The sequence below is a fragment of the Anopheles maculipalpis genome, chromosome 3RL (genome assembly GCF_943734695.1).
Source record: "Anopheles maculipalpis chromosome 3RL, idAnoMacuDA_375_x, whole genome shotgun sequence".
NCBI lineage: Eukaryota > Metazoa > Arthropoda > Insecta > Diptera > Culicidae > Anopheles > Anopheles maculipalpis.
The window spans coordinates 10,072,483-10,090,453 of record NC_064872.1 but is presented as its reverse complement, the minus strand read 5'-3'; the positions used below and the strand labels follow the sequence as shown (position 1 = coordinate 10,090,453).

Sequence of the window (17,971 nt, the reverse complement as noted above, 5' to 3'; positions counted from 1 at the left end):
GGGCATGTACCATGATATTACTTTAGAGCCCTTTTTAACTGAAGAAGGTCAAGATTAACCTTTTTACTCTAATAATATCCCTTTCCCTAAACCTTTTAAACCATAATTCCGGTAACGTAACAATCGGACCATCGCATTAACCGCAACGGACAACGGAGGAACCAAGGAAGGCAGTAATCAGCATCAAAATGGTACAACAACGTATTCAACGCGTCATCCGGACGAATGGCAGACATCGGTACGTCCGTAACCAGTATCTTCTGTGTGTCCGCAACATCTCTTCCATTTCCTTCCTTTTAATTTCCTTAAAAACTTCCTTTTGAAAGCTTCTAAAACATAACGATTAAATAGGGGTTTTTGCAATATAAATTTGTTCGTCCCAATTTCGAATTTTAAATCGTACTCTCGCTTTCGTTTTCCCTGTACTGTAAACCATGCCCTGCTCACAACGAGCGACGCAGGATCCAGACACGCATCAACACCATCGATAGCCAACCACACCAGCCCTCGAAACCATTCTGTCTCGTGAAATTCCAACTTCCAGCGTTGTAAGTCGTAGCCCGGTCGTGTGTACTTGTGGAGACGATTGGTTTGATCCTGTGGTGCTTGTGTAGGACAATGTGCAGAATTATCATCCTTTTCTAGCATTATTGTAAGTACTACTACTACCTGGTCTCTTTCTACCTGTTGTTCCACAGTTTGGTTTGATTTGGGTTTTCTAATAATTCGAGATACGCTTGTCTTCAAACCCCTTTTGTGGACTGTTTTCTCCAAGTGGTTCCACGTGGTTCCACTGGCAAACAAAGCGTAATTTGATTTTCTAAATAGAATTTGAATTCTAGTTCGTGTGGGATATCATTTCGAATAGATTATGCGAATAGAATTCTACAAAATATGATGATAAAATTCATCGTCCTGAATTCTTATCCTAATCCGCACTAGTGGGAGAAAAACGCTAATCCCAGCACCACACTTTTCTTATTCCGTGGGCACAGTGTATTATGCGTCTGGATTTCCACACTCACTTCTTTTCGCAACTCTACTACTCTTGTGTAGAGTTGCACATATAGCCGAGCTAATTGATAAAAAAAAATTGGATACACGATCCTCCTCTCCATTTACACTTGGTTTGATTTTCTCATAAATAAACAATTCGTGGTATAATAAAAAAAACCCGTAAGGTTCGTTGGTGTATTGTGGTATAAGCCATCCGAAATCAATACACAAATTTCAAACCAAATTTAATTACATAGCTAATACATTTTTTAAAAGAATAAATCTATTCCAAGTGCTGCACCACATGTGTGGTATTATCGCTGCTATCTGTACACATCATCCTCCCAATCGGGCTAAGCTGCTCCCTGCTGGTGTAATGCTATTGCTGCCTCAAACGTTTCTATCGTATGATCACATACGCGCTCCAAATCTTCCAATCCGCGCCGTAGAATATCGATGGCACGAACACTTTTGGCGGCCTGTATCCGGAAGTGCATTTTGTTTTCCGCCGGATGTGGTACAGTGTAGCCGCAAAAGTTGACATCGGGACTGTAAAAGCAAATTGGGGTTATTATGGAATGATCTTTTTTCTCTCTCGGAAAGCAAACATCAACTTACTACTTGCAGATGATACTTTTCAGCACATTCCCCAAAGTGTGCCCTTCGTCTTCGAACACGAAGGTGCGTGAACTTTCGCCTGAATTCTCGTCACCTGAAAGCTAGTTCGAGAAGGAAAGAGTATTATTTAATTTTATTTGACCTAAGACCTTACAGTAATAGCTTTCTTTTTACCTCTGCTAGCTTGGGCATCGTGAGTGAATAATTGTGATTAAAAATATGGACCGAAGCCGTAGACAAACCCAATGCGCAGCTAAAACGTGCTGTTTTGTTTATTTTGGTGTTTCTGTCTGTCTCTGCGAAGCTTCAAGTCAACAACGCACATCGGGACGAGGCTGCTGTGTTCTTTTATTATTTTCAGGAAAATAAATGAGACTCAATCGAAAAAGATTTTTGAAAAATTGAGCTCAAATTTATTTTCTACCAATTTTCGTGGTCGTAGTATAAAAATAAATTAAATTTAATGTGCGAAACAATATACAAATTGTGGTCAAATTTACTTCCAACTCGACTAATGTGCAACATTGTTCTCGTGTGACAGTGTTGCCAGTTTCGAGAAATATCTGTTGTTTTCAAAAACCTTTATTGACGTCATCTAGGACATGTAGCCATTTTGGGAAAAGTAGTGGCAGGGAAGTAACAAAATTGAACTGTTGAAAATTATCTCGAAGTAGTGTATCAAGTATGTGATACGTGACGGGGTGCAGAAACACAGCTATCAATTGCTTAACACCGACGACAACAGGAGCGGGCTAATATACGATTTACAACTCGAGACTGCTGCCCCCAAATCGACGAATCCGGCGAGGAATGTACCGATGTATCCAGGAGAAACCGTTCAGACTGCAGAAGTTGAACGACAGCAATATAGTGAGTTAAATGTATACTATTTATTGCATATTTGGAATCGTTTGGTTCTAATTAATTATCATATCGTTTTTTACAGTAATTAATCGCAAACTTTCGAAGGTTCCGCTTGAACCTCTCATTGTTACGCCAGCAATGGCTTCTAGTAAAGATAATTATGCTGCTGAAAATGATGATCAGACTTACGACGAGCAGCTTGCCACTTGTGGAAAACAACAAAATACTCAATCTATTGCTACATGTGAGCTGCACGAACCGGCTAAATCAAATGAGAGAAATGAATCACAAATTGATTCCGATGATCAGCTGGATTGCACTGCGATGGTTGCTGCGATTATGGACAGGTTGCAGGAGGAGGACATGGAAGAAATTGATGCATCCATAGCCAAGAGTCCTCTAAAGGCCAGCACATCGGTTATAGTGGATTCTGAACCGGTTGCCGAAATGCCACAAGTATTTGATGAAAAACACGATGAAGTTCGAATGGTTCTTCCAGCAATTCAATCCGTTCAATCTGGTTTAAGTGCTGAGCAGCGTGTTATGGAAAATACACCTTCATTAGACAGCAGTTCCTCGTCAGAATGTTTAGAAACGACTGCACCGAGAGCAAGAAGGTGCACTCGACGGAAGGTTTCCTTTACCGAACGTCTGGAACCGTTCGAAAACATCACCTCAATGACAAAGCCTAGGCGAAACTTTGATATTTTTAACCTTTCCTGTCGTACGGTATGGAACAATACGATACAGGACCTTCAAAGTCGACTGGCTGAATGGTTTACACGGCAACAACTGGATGAAGGAGCACCCATTTTATGCGAGGTGCTGTCAGATCAGAATATTGATTCTGGCTTCCTGCAAACGGCTATGGATGTGACAGAGGGTTCAAATTTTGAAGCGAATATCGAGGCGGATGATGTTGAAGCAACGAATAAGCACGATCCAATCAATACGTCGGATCCGATGGCAACCATGCTGAAAGATTCTGGAGTTCAAATGGAGTCAATTGCTGGGAAGTTGGTGGATGTTCCAGATCGCGTGGAAGCATGTGCAGAAGTAACGGTAACTGGTAGCCCTTAAGTAGTGAATTAGAATCTTCCAATCAAATATGTCTTTTTCTGTTCAATTGGAATTTCAGGAGTCGGCCAAAAATTCAGTCATTCCGGTAATCACAACACCAGAAACACCCAAAAATAGCCGGAATCGTCATAAGAAAACGGTAATGGTTTAGTAGAAATAATATAAGTTTTACCTTTTTTTTAATTCTAATCTCTTCTTAAAACAGGAATCACTACAGGTCCGAAATAGAAATGGTCCGATCCAGGCAATTTCGGAGCAATGTCGAAATTCACAAGAAATGGCGTCCCTAGATGTGATGGTATGTAAATATTTAGCATTTTGTATCTGCTATAGCTTGCTTGCTTGGTTGCCATGACTACCGTGTGCCCTTACTTACAGATCATTCATATACTGATCGCAGTACAGGGTGAATTGTGCAACAGGAAGCGAACAGAAAATTGGACCTCGGTAAAACGCTTACAGGAAGTGTTGCACATTAATACCCGTTTAGGTACTTCAAAACTATTCAAAAATCTTATACTTTTGAAGCAGGCAAATTTGCTGACAGTTAAGCTTAACGCGGAACATCAAATTACAGATGTTTGTGTGAAGTTACCACAGGTAGATAAGGGACAGTGAAGAATGTTAGTAATTGTTAATTACTAAACCTGAAAAAAAATTTTAAAATGAATAACAATTTCATTTCACGTATTTCATATATAGTGGTAGAGGTACCAGTCTTTTATACAACGAAAGGACCTGGTACCGAAACCCTAGCGTACCATGACCCCGTACTCTGGACTAACTTTCCAGCTGCGTGTATAAATGGGTCCAAGAAGTCATTTCAAACGCCAAGACTTCTTCGGTTTAAAGAATCAAAAAGAGGTATAAGTAAATAGAAAGAGAGAGAGAGAGAGAGAGAGAGAGAGAATTTCATTTCATTTTCTGCTATAGTTTCAAGGACCAAAGCCCGACGCCACGTTATTTTGTAGAACAGGGCAGAGGGGTTTGTTCGCTTCCACAGATCCGTTCTGGAAGCCTTTGGGGACACGAGGTCACGACTTTGTGGTCAGCGCTCTTTTTCCAGTTCAGGTCGTGCAGTATTTCGACGATTTTCAAAGCCGGTAAGATACGATGGTTGGAGATCCTCATGGGGTGATATTATCAGGCCATGAAGAAGCTCACAAGCCACGCATAGATTAGTATTGGAAGATCGTTTTAGTTTCTATGACTCAGCTGCTTCAGGAAATCATCTCAATGCGTTCATATCTCAAGATTGACTACGTTCCCATCGAATGAAAGCACCTTTCGGATGTCGACAGCAGCACAGCGAGCTTTTCGGAAGGATTAAATGGAGCTTTGTAAAAAACAAAACAACAACTATTTTCCCTAAAGAAAGATGAGGTTTTTTTTATTGTTTTCTTAACAAAAGGACATCTGTACATGTGTTGAACTGTTTAGCCGACTAAACAAGAGCAACAAATATTGTAATTGTATAGGCAACAAATCTAATCCTATTTATTTATGTAGGGTAGGAGGCTCTCATCAAAAAAGAAATAACGTAATATAAACACACCCGTTGCATTAAAAAAAAACAACATCATTCTGCTTCACTTTGTGTATTGTGTGCGTACATCGTTACTATTTTGTAAAAAAGAAGATAACATTTCGTTGCAATTTAACGCAGACTTTACTGCTTCTGCTTGGTGTACGATACAGCTGGGCAAAACGGTGCTGTATGATTTTATAAATCTTTCAGCTCCATTGTTATGTTTGTTCTCTTCTGGCCTTGGTGTCTTTTTAGGGTTTCATATAGTAGTATCAGGTTCAGTTTTTGTTGTTATTTTTGCTTTGCTTCACACACGCCGAAATCCGAATCGAATGGTTCGTATGGCGCACTATAAAGAATAGAAAGCTTTCTCCCACTTGTTCTACGTCAAAAAGTTTGCCGCTTAATAAAATTGTACATACTTCCCCCTCTTTTATATCTTACTGTTTTTTCCCCTATAATAATCACGATACTTCTTCTCCTACTTAGACTTATACATATGCTGGTTGATGTGTTTTGCTGTTTTGTGCGTTGCGTGTGGTTGTGTGTGCTTTCGTTCATTATCACCGATTGTTTCGACATATTTTATATTTGATTAAGGCGCTTCTTATAGTCTTTTATGTGTGTTTGTTTTATGATTTAATTTCATTTGTTGAAGGTTGGCATTTACATTACTGCTTTAGTTCTTTCCTATAAACTTCTTTCTATAAACATCATACCTCTGCAATAGTGGCGTTTTACTTACTTTGGAAAGTGACGAATTCGCTTAGGATCATATCTTCTCTACTCTTCTTACGAAGCACTCTTTCAAGGAGTCATCCAAAGGACGCATTTGGCATGACAGGACCGGAGATATTGATTGAATTAAGACATAGTATCTTCCTCAGAGAAACCCCATAAACCGTGCCTCAAAGCGGCATTTCGAACACCTTTTGGACCCTGGAATCGACAAGCTACACCCATCCTTTTTGCAATTAACTAAGTTTTATCCCGTTGTGTGTGTGTGTGTGTGTGTGTGTGTGTGTGTGTGTGTGTGTGTGTGTGTGTGTGTGTGTGTGTGTGGTTACTAAACAGTTGCCACATGATCTTGAAAACTTCGCCACCGTATGCTGATAGCAAGATCTTCGAATATTCGTAGACTTGATAAGACGGATTCATAAGAAGAAATGCATGGCCTGGCCAGATGGCCTGAAATTTTCAAGAAACCAGTCGATAGCATTGAAGGCTGAATATAACCCAAGAGATTGAAAAGCTATTTTTATAACAAAAAAGCTATGAATTATCTATTTAAGCAGAAAATCTAATACCAATGCCAATTTTTCGTTTAACTTTACTATTCAAAATCATCTTACAAGTTCGAGTTTCAAGGTGTCCGAATGTTCCGTTTGAGGGATAGGAAGACAGTGTACGGATGATACGTTTTGTTTACGTCGAAAAAAACAAAATAAAACCACTTAAGAGAGTTACACAAATACTGATCCTTTCGGTTTTGATATAAGTTTCGCTTCCGGTCAGTCAAATTCGGGCCTTCGTTTAAAAATGGCTTCTACCGGCGACTAAAAAAAGGGTTTGAAAATTAATCTCATTGATGAGAGGGGAAGGAGGCGCGGTCACTCGCGCACCGAACACAAACACACCGACAAACCAAACATACAAAACCCACCCTTATGCCGGACCGAGCAATTCCGACAGCATCTCCCGACTGGAGAACGCATTCGCCGTGATGCCCGTCCGCGAACGACTCCGATTAAGCTGTGCGCGCCGTTCCGCCCCTGCTGGCCGTGGTCCACGCCGTCGCCTTTGCTCCCGATTCCCAAACGCTGAACCGGTCTGTAACGCCTCGAGCAAACTATCCATCACACCTTCCTGCGTTTGCGTTGCATCAATGTTGATCAGCTCCACCTTGCGCTGCTGCCGTTCGAGCAGTTCACGCTGCGATCGTTCCTTTGCCTCCTGCGCTCGACGTTTCTTCTCTTCCTCCTCGCGCAACCGCACATTGTCCGCGTGCGCCTGCACGAACGCATCCTTGAACGTTTTAATGTCGGTAAAGAACTCCTCCATCGTGTACTTGGCCGGATCGAAACAGTAGTACTCGGACAGGCTGGCAAAGAGCGATTCCATCTGGGCGAGCATCCGCGTCAACACTTCCACCTGCGTCCGACACTCGATCGCAAACTGGCCCATCACCTCCAGGAATCGATCGTCCTCACTTTGCGGCACCTTGTTGTTGTTCAGATCGGATTCGAGGTTCTTCAGTGAGCTGGTCATTTGACGCATCGTTTTCTGTACCGTGTCCAGGCTGACGCGGGATGCTTTGTCCACGTGCGAGAGGTCTTCGTAGAAGGTAAGCGCCTCCGGGAACTTACTCTCGATCACCTCGGCCAGATAGTGCAGGAGCGTTTGCTTGTTCTCGTAGTCCTTCGTGCTCGACAGCTTCGGCAGGAAGCTCATCTCGAACCCGTACGCGGGGTCTTTCTTGGAGCCCGAGTTCATGTAGTTACCGAGCAGCAGGATAAGCTCAAGTACCTTGGCAAACTTTTTGCTCGTCTTTACCTCCTCACAGGCGGCCGTTCCTGCCACTATATCCGGCTTCACGTCCTGCACCATGTCCGGTAGATTGATCTTAAAGCTGAGACTCTGCAACCGTGCGCCGAGTCGCTTGATGTCGCTGATCGTCGCGGCGAACCGTTCGGCACCGGCCAAATCTTCACCCCGCGCTCGTATTTCCTGCAGACGCTTCAGCTGATCCGGTGGTGGTAGATACTGGATGAGTTGTTGGAGTACGCTCGGGCTGAGTACGGACGTGTCGCAGCGTAGTAAGCACGTGCGTATCTGTTCGTAGGATAGATGCTTCAACGAACCACCGAGCAGGATGGAAAGATTCTGGGCCGCTTTACCATCCAGCACGCGTAGATCGATATTTTTCTTGGACGTTTGTGGTCGATCGTTTGCATCCTTGTCGACCGGTTTGGCTGGTTTGGAGGAGAATTTCATGGCGAGTCGTGCGAAAATGTCATTATCCGCTAGCTTTTCTTCCTGTACCTGCACCCAGAACGAGTTCTCCGAGAGCTTCTGAGCATCGAGTCCGTTCCAGTTAGCACGCTTCATCGGACCATCGGTGTCCCACTTTTTCTTCGGCTTTAGTCCGTACGGGAGTGGTTTCGGAGCGGCATTGGGGAAGGGTGGTGGCATACCCGGTGGCCGGAATCCACCCATCATCATGGGAGGAGGTGGTGGAGGAGGACCACCACCAACACCGGGCATGGGTGGTGGTGGTGGTGGACCACCCGCGGCCCCAGGGAAGGGTGGTGGCGGTGGTGGAGGTGCTGATCCACCACCGATCCCCATCACCTGTACCGCACCCGGGCAGGGTGGAGGTGGTGGTGGTGCGGCCGTCCCTCCTCCTCCCGGCAACAGTCCAGGCGGTGGCGGTGGAATGTTAATTTGAGGTAGTTTGCTTTTACCCTTCGGCGAAACGATCACACCCGTCGCTTCGATCTCCTTCAGCCGGTCCTCAAGTGCGGCTACGCGAGCTTCCGCCTCCTGCCGCGCAGTTTGTAGTTCGGTCATGCGTTTTTCAAAATCTTCCGACTTTTTGCTTTCCATCTGCTTCGTTTTTTCCGCCATATCGTCCAACAGTGTGCTGGTGTCGATGTGAAAATCGCGACAATCAAAGTTCGGATCGTACCCACTCTTGTGCAGCACTATCTGGGATACGCACTCTTCGATCAGCTTAAAGTATGCCGGCCGGTACTGATGGTCGTCACGGATGAAGAGAAGGTGCTGCAGTATCGACAGGAAGTACGGTTCGCTGCTTGTGTCCGCGACCAGGTTCTTTAGCAGATCGAAACAATCGTTCATGTCGTCCAGCTCGAGCCGAACATTGTCGAACCGGTTGCTAAACTCCTCGAAATCATCCTCCCGATAGCAGTTGAAAATTTTGAAATGGTTCACCAAATTCTCGTTCCCACTTTTCTCCACCATCTCCGACAGCTGGTCGATCCGTTCGTACAGCCCGGCGCGCATCATTTCACAGCGCAGATGCAACCGGAAGTTACATTCGGTCGGTGAGTTGATGATACAGTTGATGAAGATCATCGTGCTGCAGGTAAGCTCGTAGTTACGATCATTATCCAGAAAGAGGCCTTCCACGATCGGACGGAACCGTTCGGAGCCGGGTTTTCGCATCGAGCTGACGTTGGTGATCGCTCGCAGCACCTTCTCGTACCCGTTGCGATCTTTTAGCAGGGTAAGCGCGGACAGTAGCTTTATCGCTTCACATCTTGTTTGTGGGTAGCTGGAATCTATGCACTGTGCTAGTAGCAGCACAACCGGGTGCTGATCCGGTGTTAGAATAACGTTTAAGCCCCAGGAATTGTTAAGGATCGCTTTCAAGCAGCGTAAACATTCGTACTCGATCTTGGGCATACGGCGCGGACCCGAGGCGCAGTATCGGCAGAGTGTGACGATTTCGTTGATGCCATCTTCGCCAAAGTCCTTGATCCAGCTGATGGGATTGCTGGTCAGGGCGACCCGGAGACTTTCCAGGCATGCCAGCAGCTTGCTTGATCGGTTCGAGTAGTCACCTTCGTGTAGGTACTGCACATAGTCTGAGGGTTTCTCGAAGCGTGAGTTTGCCCGCTCGGATGATATTTTACCTGGTGAAGAAAGAGAGTGGATTGGGGGAGGAGAATTAGAATTTGTTTAATGTAAGGAAACTTGAAACTGGAGAAAGATGACGTTGTCCAATATGAGAAAAATACCGAGCAACAAATAGCAGTAAACGACTTTTAAAATACCAGTAAAAGACGAAGAAAGCCATTGCTTGCGGAGCTTAAATTGAGGTGACAGAGCGTCCTCTAAATGGCAAAAAAATTCCAGGACAAGATGAGCAGGATGTTATGCAAAATCGGTTACAATTATGTGAGCGTGTGTCGTCAATCGGAGAGACATGCATCTTCACTGAACACAGCAACAATTAAGCCTTTTTGGATGTAAACATCCATCGGAGGTCTTTATCCAATCATTCGGTAGCCAAGTCGAAAAAGCAACAGCTCATTCAATCGAATAAAAATCTGAAACTCCCATTTAACTCCTGAAAGGTCGGGCTGTTTTCGGAATCGTTCGAATCTCACAGGGGTGTTGCGGCCAAGGAACGGACTCTTCTGCCTGCTCTTCCATATCGCCTTGGAAGGTGTCATACGAAAAGCAGGGCTAAACAACGACATCCGTGGCACAATAATACTCTGCCGGTTTCTCCAATTTCACACACTTATTCGCCCGATGGTCCTCGATGTCTTTGGCGATGCATTAGAGCATGAAGTGCGAAGCAGAAGGATGGACTTCGAGCTTGATGAGCTGTAAAGCGAAGCGGATATCTTGACAGTGACGAAGACCGGCAGGATACGATGGCTGGGGCATATCATGAGGATGCCGAAGTCGTGTCGAACCAAGAAGGTATTCGTCAGCGACCCCCAGTTTGGCACAGGGCATCGGGGAGCACAGCGAGTTCATTGGCTGTAACTGGTGATGTGATACTTGTCGGAGATCGGGCACCTACATGGATGGGAAGCCAGGAATCGAGTGTCCTGTAGAAATATGGTTGGCCATTGCGATCACCACACAATTTTTGTAAGATATTATCGAATAATGTCTAGGATTGCCATCAAATCGCTTATTGACGGACTGTTCCCTCAACTAAGCAAAGTCTAATTAATCGAAAATTAACGTCTGGATCGATATTAAAAAATATATATATTCCGGCTCTTCTACTTCTCCACACTAATGCATAATTATCAAAACAATAATAAACAGCAGAAGTTAATTTCCACCCGGGACTTTAAATACACTCTCCGTAGTACACACTCCCATTCAAAACACAATGTTCACGCATTGTTTTCTTCGCACCAGGCATTAATCATTGACCCACATATGGGGCGCGACTTCGGAAACCGATCGATTAAGAAATGGGTAAAAAGCGATTACAGTACAAGAACATGAGCGATACTATTTATAAGCTGTTTACCGCATAATTAACCCTCATCATTCTCTCAGTGTGGAGCTGAGAGTAGTGGTTTGAAGAAAAAAAACCTGCAATAAGCCCGTACATCACACTAGTGTGTTCATGTACTCGTTCTTTATGGGACGCACGAAATTGGACGAAAGATCGTACGCTACACTTCTTCCACAGTAAACAACGATCGCTTCACTCGAAGGGTAAAATTGAATAAACAGACGCGTATTTTGAAAAACCATTAGTCGAACGTTAATTATAGCGTGATGGTGTCATCGACGAAAACCTGCATGCAAATACACGGATAGAGTGTGTCTTTCTTTTGCCACACGGAGACGTGGCCGAACGTCACAGCAGAATATTATCCACTATCGGGCAGATGGTAGACGTCGTGTTGTACCGCGCTATACATGTTTTCAGTACACGTTGAAGATTCAGAACGCAGGACAGAAAACAGGATTATGCACGAGAAGAGAGCTTGCAGAGCAAAAAGGAATCCACCGACCACCGATGATGTAATGCAAACGAGAGAAAAATGATAATGAAGCAAGAGCTTTCGAGAATGGGAACATCGTTATGGTTGGATCGTATAGCCAGTTCCCGATCCAGCGTCCATCTTCAAACGCTGCCGACCTTGAACTTGCTGCGAGCGCGAGAAATAGACGGCCAAGCACGATATCTGTTGCTTTGCCGGCCGGAACGACTAGACACTCTCCTCGCGCCTATGGTGTGGCTTTTCTCCTCCAGATTGTACTCTCCATACTCCACTGTTCTCCACTGTTCGCAAGAATGAACAGCTGATGGTTATTCAAGAATAGTATTGTAAGAGCAGAGAAAAAGGCAATGAAAAACCCTGTGCGCTGTGTGGCCAGAAACGTGCAGAAATGGCAAAGTGTAGAACCCGCTTGTAGGCGAGTTATTGCCAGCGATACGTGGCAGACCACCACCACTCTGTGAGATCAAGTGAAGCGTTTGTTTGCGATCGAGCACGAATGCATCACCGCCACCGGGAGTGGTGTGGTTGCTTGACGTAATGTGTGGCATGTCGGCTGGCTGATGAGAGCACGTGGCGCACAACAACCTAGATAAAATTGCGCCACAGGAAGAACCGCAGCGAGAGAAGAGTTGACGGCGCTGAGGACCGATCATCTTTCAGCGGAGTAATGCTCATCGCACTGGTAGCATTGTTGGTTGCGAGAATGACAAAGAAGTGATGTCTGGACGGGGAAGGAGAACTATTATTATTAAATGTATCAATATTTGTGTTCTATTGCTACGTGTTGAGCGGGTTTGCATACTTGAAGTACGGAATGTACGATCATTAGCAATAGGTGAACAATGTTTCGACTTTTACGGCGACAAAAGCTGCTCTCCGATATTTTAGATCCGAATGGTCTTCTTCTTGGCATGACGACCTCTGTACTAGGTCACGTCGGCCATCGAATGGTCTATTAGACTTGCTGATCGAATGGCAGACGCAGTGGGATAGTCAGTCCTCAATTATGGTGGAACGGACTGGATCGGAAGCTCAACGCCACTGTCGACTCACCAAATGTTGTGGACAGTAAATAAAGATTTTGTCTTAAAGTTACTAATTTCTATCTTTTTAACAACCACATCTTTGGCGATAATTCTTGTTGACATAGAGAATGAAATATGCAACCGGCGGTCAAAAATTGCTGACTTTGTGGCAACATTTAGAAAGTCATTTTGTCGGTAACGAATGTGTTGTCCCAATCTTTCCTATCTGCTGCTCTCATCAAATTGTTAACAAGCACAGATTGCAGTATCAATCTCAATGTTATCCCCGACAATCATGGCCTATCGTAAATTCTGCGACAAAATTGCTCATCATGCAGCGGAAGGTTTCGTTGAGACAACTGGCTATTAAATTATCATCTCCACCAGGGCGTTGCAGATGGAGCTTCTTGTGCACACAAAGATGAGACATCGAACACAGAACACCAAACAAACAAAGATCAGAAGGCAACAAGTGATCATCCTGGTTGCAAGTCTCTCGATATGGCTCATCATCCGCGATCCAACGAGAAGAATGATTCGATCGAGTGACGCTGATTTTTGCAAGAAAAAAGAAAGACGACGAGCGGTAACAACGTGTAGTAAAGTCCGTCCCAAAAAGGCGATACACTCAGGGCACGCTATGTGCGTATAAGGAACGTGGCCATGAGTCAACGGTGCGCGCCCTCTCTTCTCGTCTGCTAACTCATCGAAATCGACACATTCTCTCCACAGCTTCGTTTAACCGTTTTCTTATCGAGCGACGCATTTCACCGTTCGTCGGTTTATCGATTGAAACCTTTTTCATGATCCATGCGAGTGTACACCATTCGTAGCAGAATATATCGCTAGATATCGGGGGAAAGCTATTTCAGTGACATTTCACATTCTTGTGCCTTACTTAGTTCTTAGTGGTCCTGCTGAAGCTTCGTTTAAGAATGCTAACTAGCGGATAAAACCCGAAAGAAACAGTTAGAAAACAGTTTCAAGCGCCGGTCCTCATCCGGTCACCTCGGGTCTGGAAAGAGTGTTCGCCCTCTTCCCAGGAGATTCGGAATTGCAACGTGTAAAGTCGTGACGGCGAACCAGTGGACACCGTAAAGATAGGAACAATTTTAGTGTTAATCGAAACATTCCGATTTTCTTTTCTTTTTTCCGAGTATGTTCGACTATGTAAAAGCCTTGTGATAGATGGTTCTGGTGGGGATTGATTTCGAGGTGGTGGTGTCTTCTTGGAGCTTGTTTGCTAAGCTGTCGCGTTCGATACGAGAAACGAACGCATTTGCGTGTTGATAAGGGGTAAAGATAATTTATCATTTTCTTTTCCGGTTGGTATTTTTTTTTTTTGCTGACAGTCTAGCGTGTAACAATTTTTGCACAAAAAAAAAGATTCTTCGCTTTTCGTTATGTTTTTTCTGAGTGTGTAGTATCGGTGGCAAGTATTGCTTTCGTTCGATGAATTTTCAATCGATATAAACAAATAAATGATTGGTGTGACTTATCACACCATTTGGTGCAAATTTAATCATCTTAAAATTGTCTAAGATTTATTTCGAATGGCTTACAAGACTTTTTGATACCATGCAGTTGCATAGTCAGTCCTCACTACGAGGCAACGAGCTGGATGAAATTTTACTGCAGTCCTGCCGTGTGAAGACCGGTGCCTCTATCGCCTCTAATACTGGACCGGATAACACGTATTTATTATCATTAATTTGGCAATGCCACGTCCAGAGAGACAAAAGGCTTAAAAACGCTACTTTTATTTAGAGCATCTCTTTTTCATTTCTGAGAATGACTAATCTTATTGCTAAATCTTGAGCGTTTCAAATAAAAAAATGTAATATTTTTTATTATTTTCAAATAAAGCGTGAGGAAATAAAAAGACATTTAACTATCAAGGGATGTCTAAAAATGTTCATAAAAAACTCAGAAGTTTTACAAAGGATCGAATGCTTAAAGCAAAGCTTAATAATAATTATATATTTTAGAAACATACAAGATAAATTTGGCATCGATATAATTTACTGACACAGCCTTAAACTTCTTTTTTAATGAAATATTCCTGTTTTCTATCACTACGCGGTCTAAAGCATACTTGGGGTAATTATTTTCTTGCCAATTTAAACTCATCAATTACAATAACCATGTCTTCCTTGCTGGTTCGTACTTGTTCTTACTATGGCCTCGTTTTAATTTTTTTAAAATATTCACCGGAACAAGCACGGGACGATGCACTCATGCGTGGCACGTTTCGACATCGGGGAGGGACGTCGATTCTGCTGCACATGTTCAAAACGCGCGTAAACTGCGACCTAAAAGTAAACACACCGCCTCGCCCCACCCTGCACTACCGATTCGGTACCCTGCCGCGTTCGGTACGCGCATTCGTACGCATGACCTGCTCTATACCCACCAACATACCCACCTGTTGCATCCTCTCACTCTCTTCTACCCGTTCCCGGCATCCCGGTTGCGGTTACCACAGCAACCGCGGCATAGTAGTCCGTGCGCGTCGACACACACGCTACTATGGATGGAATTGAAACATTTGAAAGTGGTTTGATTGCAGCGCGTCGTCTACGCTAAATTGCTCTATCATTTTGGGAAGAGTCGTTTGACCCCGATGCAGTACACCGGTGGAGGACACATTTTTTTTTCGTTTGCGAGGAAAGCAAGTTACGTGTACAAGTGTTTGGGGGTGTAGGATGGAAAAGCTACGATAAGACATAAGGCTGGCCGTTGGAGCGATAAGACAATTATAATTATGAGCTCATACACAACACTATACTGCTATTTTACACATGGGAGAGGAAAAAAAGATGGTCTTTTAATGCTGCTTAAGGTTACCTTATCGCTTGTATACGCGGATTGTAAATGTGTTTTGTCTTGTCATAGTAGCAGAGTTGTTAATCAACGGTTTTTACATTCCTCCTCTGTGACGTATGCTAACAACGACCCTTGGATGCGCCTTCGTTCAGTTTGAAGCGTTCCAAAAGTAATTTTAAATTATACACGCATCGTTTCTCTGAAGGGCGTTTATGGTGGCTTTGTAACAGTTCTGAGCGACCGTTCCATAGCTTGCGATAAGAAATCACGGTCCAGCAAAACAGAGTAGAACAAAAGGAGGACACACCGCGACAAATATCTATGGCCGGAAACTAAGAACAACGATCGCCGGCTACTTAATGGTTGGGCAATGTTAGATCGCTTTCCCACTTTATATTTGGTTGATTTGATCTATCTTGCTCGCCTGGAATTCGTTTTGATTTCCCAAAATTGATTGTATTAAGTGCTTTATTAAGTGATTGTATTAAGGCTCGTTTTATTCCATGCGTCTCTTGGTTCCAAACTCCTGGTTAGATGGGAGCACCAGGAGTTTGGAACCAAGAGACGCATGGAATAAAACGAGCCTTGATGCCTCCTAGCTTTCAAAGATCACCTAATTCCGGTCTGGAAAATTATAGTAAACAGGAGTTATTGCTTTACTGTGCTGTTGAACACATTTCAAAGCAGCTTTAACAAAGCACCCTAGCAACGCCCGCAGTATTCATCTCCTTGTTGGTAAGACAAGTCATATCCACAGCTACTACGATGATGGCGCGTAATGTTAATAACTTTGCACCACAGGGACACAGCATCGCAAAAGATATATTTTTGGAATTCCAAACCAAGGTATGACCTCAGCGTATGCTCTACCTTCACATCCGAGGCAATTTTGACGCGTTAATTTTGTAAATTACTGCACCGAAGACAGCTATAAGTAGATTACCCCCGCTAAAAATACGCCTCACCGTAGATGGAACCCCATCAAAGAATCATCCTTGAGCGTTTTCTGCACGTGTTTCAGACTGGCGCGTGATGAGTCTGGGTGTAGGTGAAAACACAGAACGACTCACCCCCACGGCTTAAACTGCGCACTGTCACACGGCGGTAATGCACTTTTGGTGCAAGCTCTTCTTAGTGCGCTTGCAGCGATGCCACTGATTTGTGTTTTCGTTTCACAATAATCGCGGGCGGCTTTGCAGTACTGCTGATGGACGGGGGAAGGAGGTGGTTAGGTCACCCGCACAAAATCGCCTCCTTTTCTTCCCTCTGTTCTTCTACACTTCACGCTATCTGTATAGTGACATGACGAGTACACGCCCCACTGCTGATTTCACCCTGCCTTTTGCAAGCGAAGACTTTGAAGGATGCTTTTGTGGGTCACACGATGGACTTCACCAAGTCGCACGCATCCAAGGCCTTTGGACTTTTGAAGCAAAAGTTCAAACGAGTAGTGTGGTGTTGGTAGACCTTGTCGCATCCTTTCCATTTGCCAATGTAAATAAACACAACCATGCACAGCAAAACAGTGGACAAAAGGCGAAGAACATCCAACTGCACTGTGTCCAAACCAAACGCTCTTCTTCCCGTCTCGCTTTCGCTATTGGCATTTTGACCCCGCGCGACACTCGAGTCTTTGTTGCGATGCTATGGGCCGCAGCCCTCCGCTTTTCTGGTATGCGCGCCGTTACTGTTGTGCATTGGTATGTGCCAATTCCGCCTCATTCACCTACCTTTCACATGCATGTCGATCATCTTGCGCTTCTCCTCCAGCGGTTTGCCCAACAGTGGATCGCGCTTGTCCTTCGGTATGTTCATGTCCTCGAGTATTTCGAGAAACAGACGGTTGACTTCCGCCTCGCTTAATCGGTGCGTTTCGTTCGGTTCGATCAGGGACACAAGGTCCGCTTCCGGACCGGACAGTGGACGGCCCCCGTTGAGGCTGCCGTAACTGCCCCCATAACTGCCGACGTTCCCGCCACCAGCACTGTTCGGCCCATTCCCGTACACGCCACTCCCACCTCCGTGCCGACCAAGCTTCTTGTGTGGTCGGCCAAGCAACGTATCCAGAAAGCCACCCGATTTCACTCGATCGTGTTTCGACATTTTTCAGACACTCGCGGCGCACACTTTGGACAGTAAACACCAGTGGCTGTTAGAAAACGATTTTAAGTAGCGAACTAACCTACACGTAATACAAACAATAACACTTTGGGACATTTATTGTACGAATTAGTTCACGAACGAAAGAGCAACGATGCTCCACGGCTGACATCATTTCTTCTTCTTCCTATCATTTCGTTCTCATATCGTTCCAGTACAAGTTCCAGTGAATCAGGAGATGCAGGAGAGGTGGGCGCATAGCGAGCTGTTTGACAATTGCAGTGGGAAATGTCGCTACTGTCAAAAGTTAGGCGGTGGTCTCAGCGTTTACTTTCCAATTCAATATTTGCGCTGAATATGGGACTCAACCAACATTTCACGCATGTGTATGAATAAATTTTCTTTATCATAACATAAATGTATTT

At 44.4% G+C, this 17,971-nt stretch overlaps 3 protein-coding genes across 3 annotated transcripts; 1 reads left to right on the top strand and 2 right to left on the bottom strand.

Annotated features, from left to right (window-relative positions):
- Positions 1-1,349: 1,349 nt before the first annotated feature.
- LOC126565678 (probable DNA-directed RNA polymerases I and III subunit RPAC2) lies at positions 1,350-1,820 on the bottom strand. Its single transcript, XM_050222878.1, has 3 exons — positions 1,789-1,820; positions 1,615-1,715; positions 1,350-1,545 (listed from the first exon to the last, which is right to left on the bottom strand). The coding sequence occupies exons 1-3, from the start codon at positions 1,804-1,806 to the stop codon at positions 1,350-1,352; spliced, it is 315 nt and encodes a 104-aa protein (XP_050078835.1). The 5' UTR covers positions 1,807-1,820.
- Positions 1,821-2,616: 796 nt separating this feature from the next.
- On the top strand, positions 2,617-4,176 carry LOC126560395 (uncharacterized). Its single transcript, XM_050216354.1, has 4 exons — positions 2,617-3,539; positions 3,604-3,703; positions 3,776-3,856; positions 3,937-4,176. The coding sequence occupies exons 1-4, from the start codon at positions 2,617-2,619 to the stop codon at positions 4,174-4,176; spliced, it is 1,344 nt and encodes a 447-aa protein (XP_050072311.1).
- A 2,575-nt stretch (positions 4,177-6,751) lies between these two features.
- On the bottom strand, positions 6,752-17,728 carry LOC126563949 (protein diaphanous). Its single transcript, XM_050220813.1, has 2 exons — positions 17,177-17,728; positions 6,752-9,744 (listed from the first exon to the last, which is right to left on the bottom strand). Exons 1-2 carry the CDS (start codon positions 17,547-17,549, stop codon positions 6,752-6,754), a joined length of 3,366 nt encoding a protein of 1,121 aa, XP_050076770.1. The 5' UTR covers positions 17,550-17,728.
- Between the last annotated feature and the right edge of the window lie 243 nt (positions 17,729-17,971).

What these genes read in the sequence shown, in the direction of transcription:
- LOC126565678 (XM_050222878.1), bottom strand. An exon ending in AAAAGTATCATCTGCAAGTA is followed by an intron (nt 1,546 to 1,614) that starts GTAAGTTGATGT and finishes TTGCTTTTACAG; the next exon opens with TCCCGATGTCAACTTTTGCG.
- LOC126560395 (XM_050216354.1), top strand. Translation starts at nt 2,617, where the DNA reads ATGGCTTCTAGTAAAGATAATTATGCTGCTGAAAATGATGATCAGACT. An exon ending in GAAGCATGTGCAGAAGTAAC is followed by an intron (nt 3,540 to 3,603) that starts GGTAACTGGTAG and finishes TTTTTCTGTTCA; the next exon opens with ATTGGAATTTCAGGAGTCGG. An exon ending in TGGCGTCCCTAGATGTGATG is followed by an intron (nt 3,857 to 3,936) that starts GTATGTAAATAT and finishes CCTTACTTACAG; the next exon opens with ATCATTCATATACTGATCGC.
- LOC126563949 (XM_050220813.1), bottom strand. Translation starts at nt 17,549, where the DNA reads ATGTCGAAACACGATCGAGTGAAATCGGGTGGCTTTCTGGATACGTTG. An exon ending in GATCGACATGCATGTGAAAG is followed by an intron (nt 9,745 to 17,176) that starts GTAGGTGAATGA and finishes TTTCTTCACCAG; the next exon opens with GTAAAATATCATCCGAGCGG.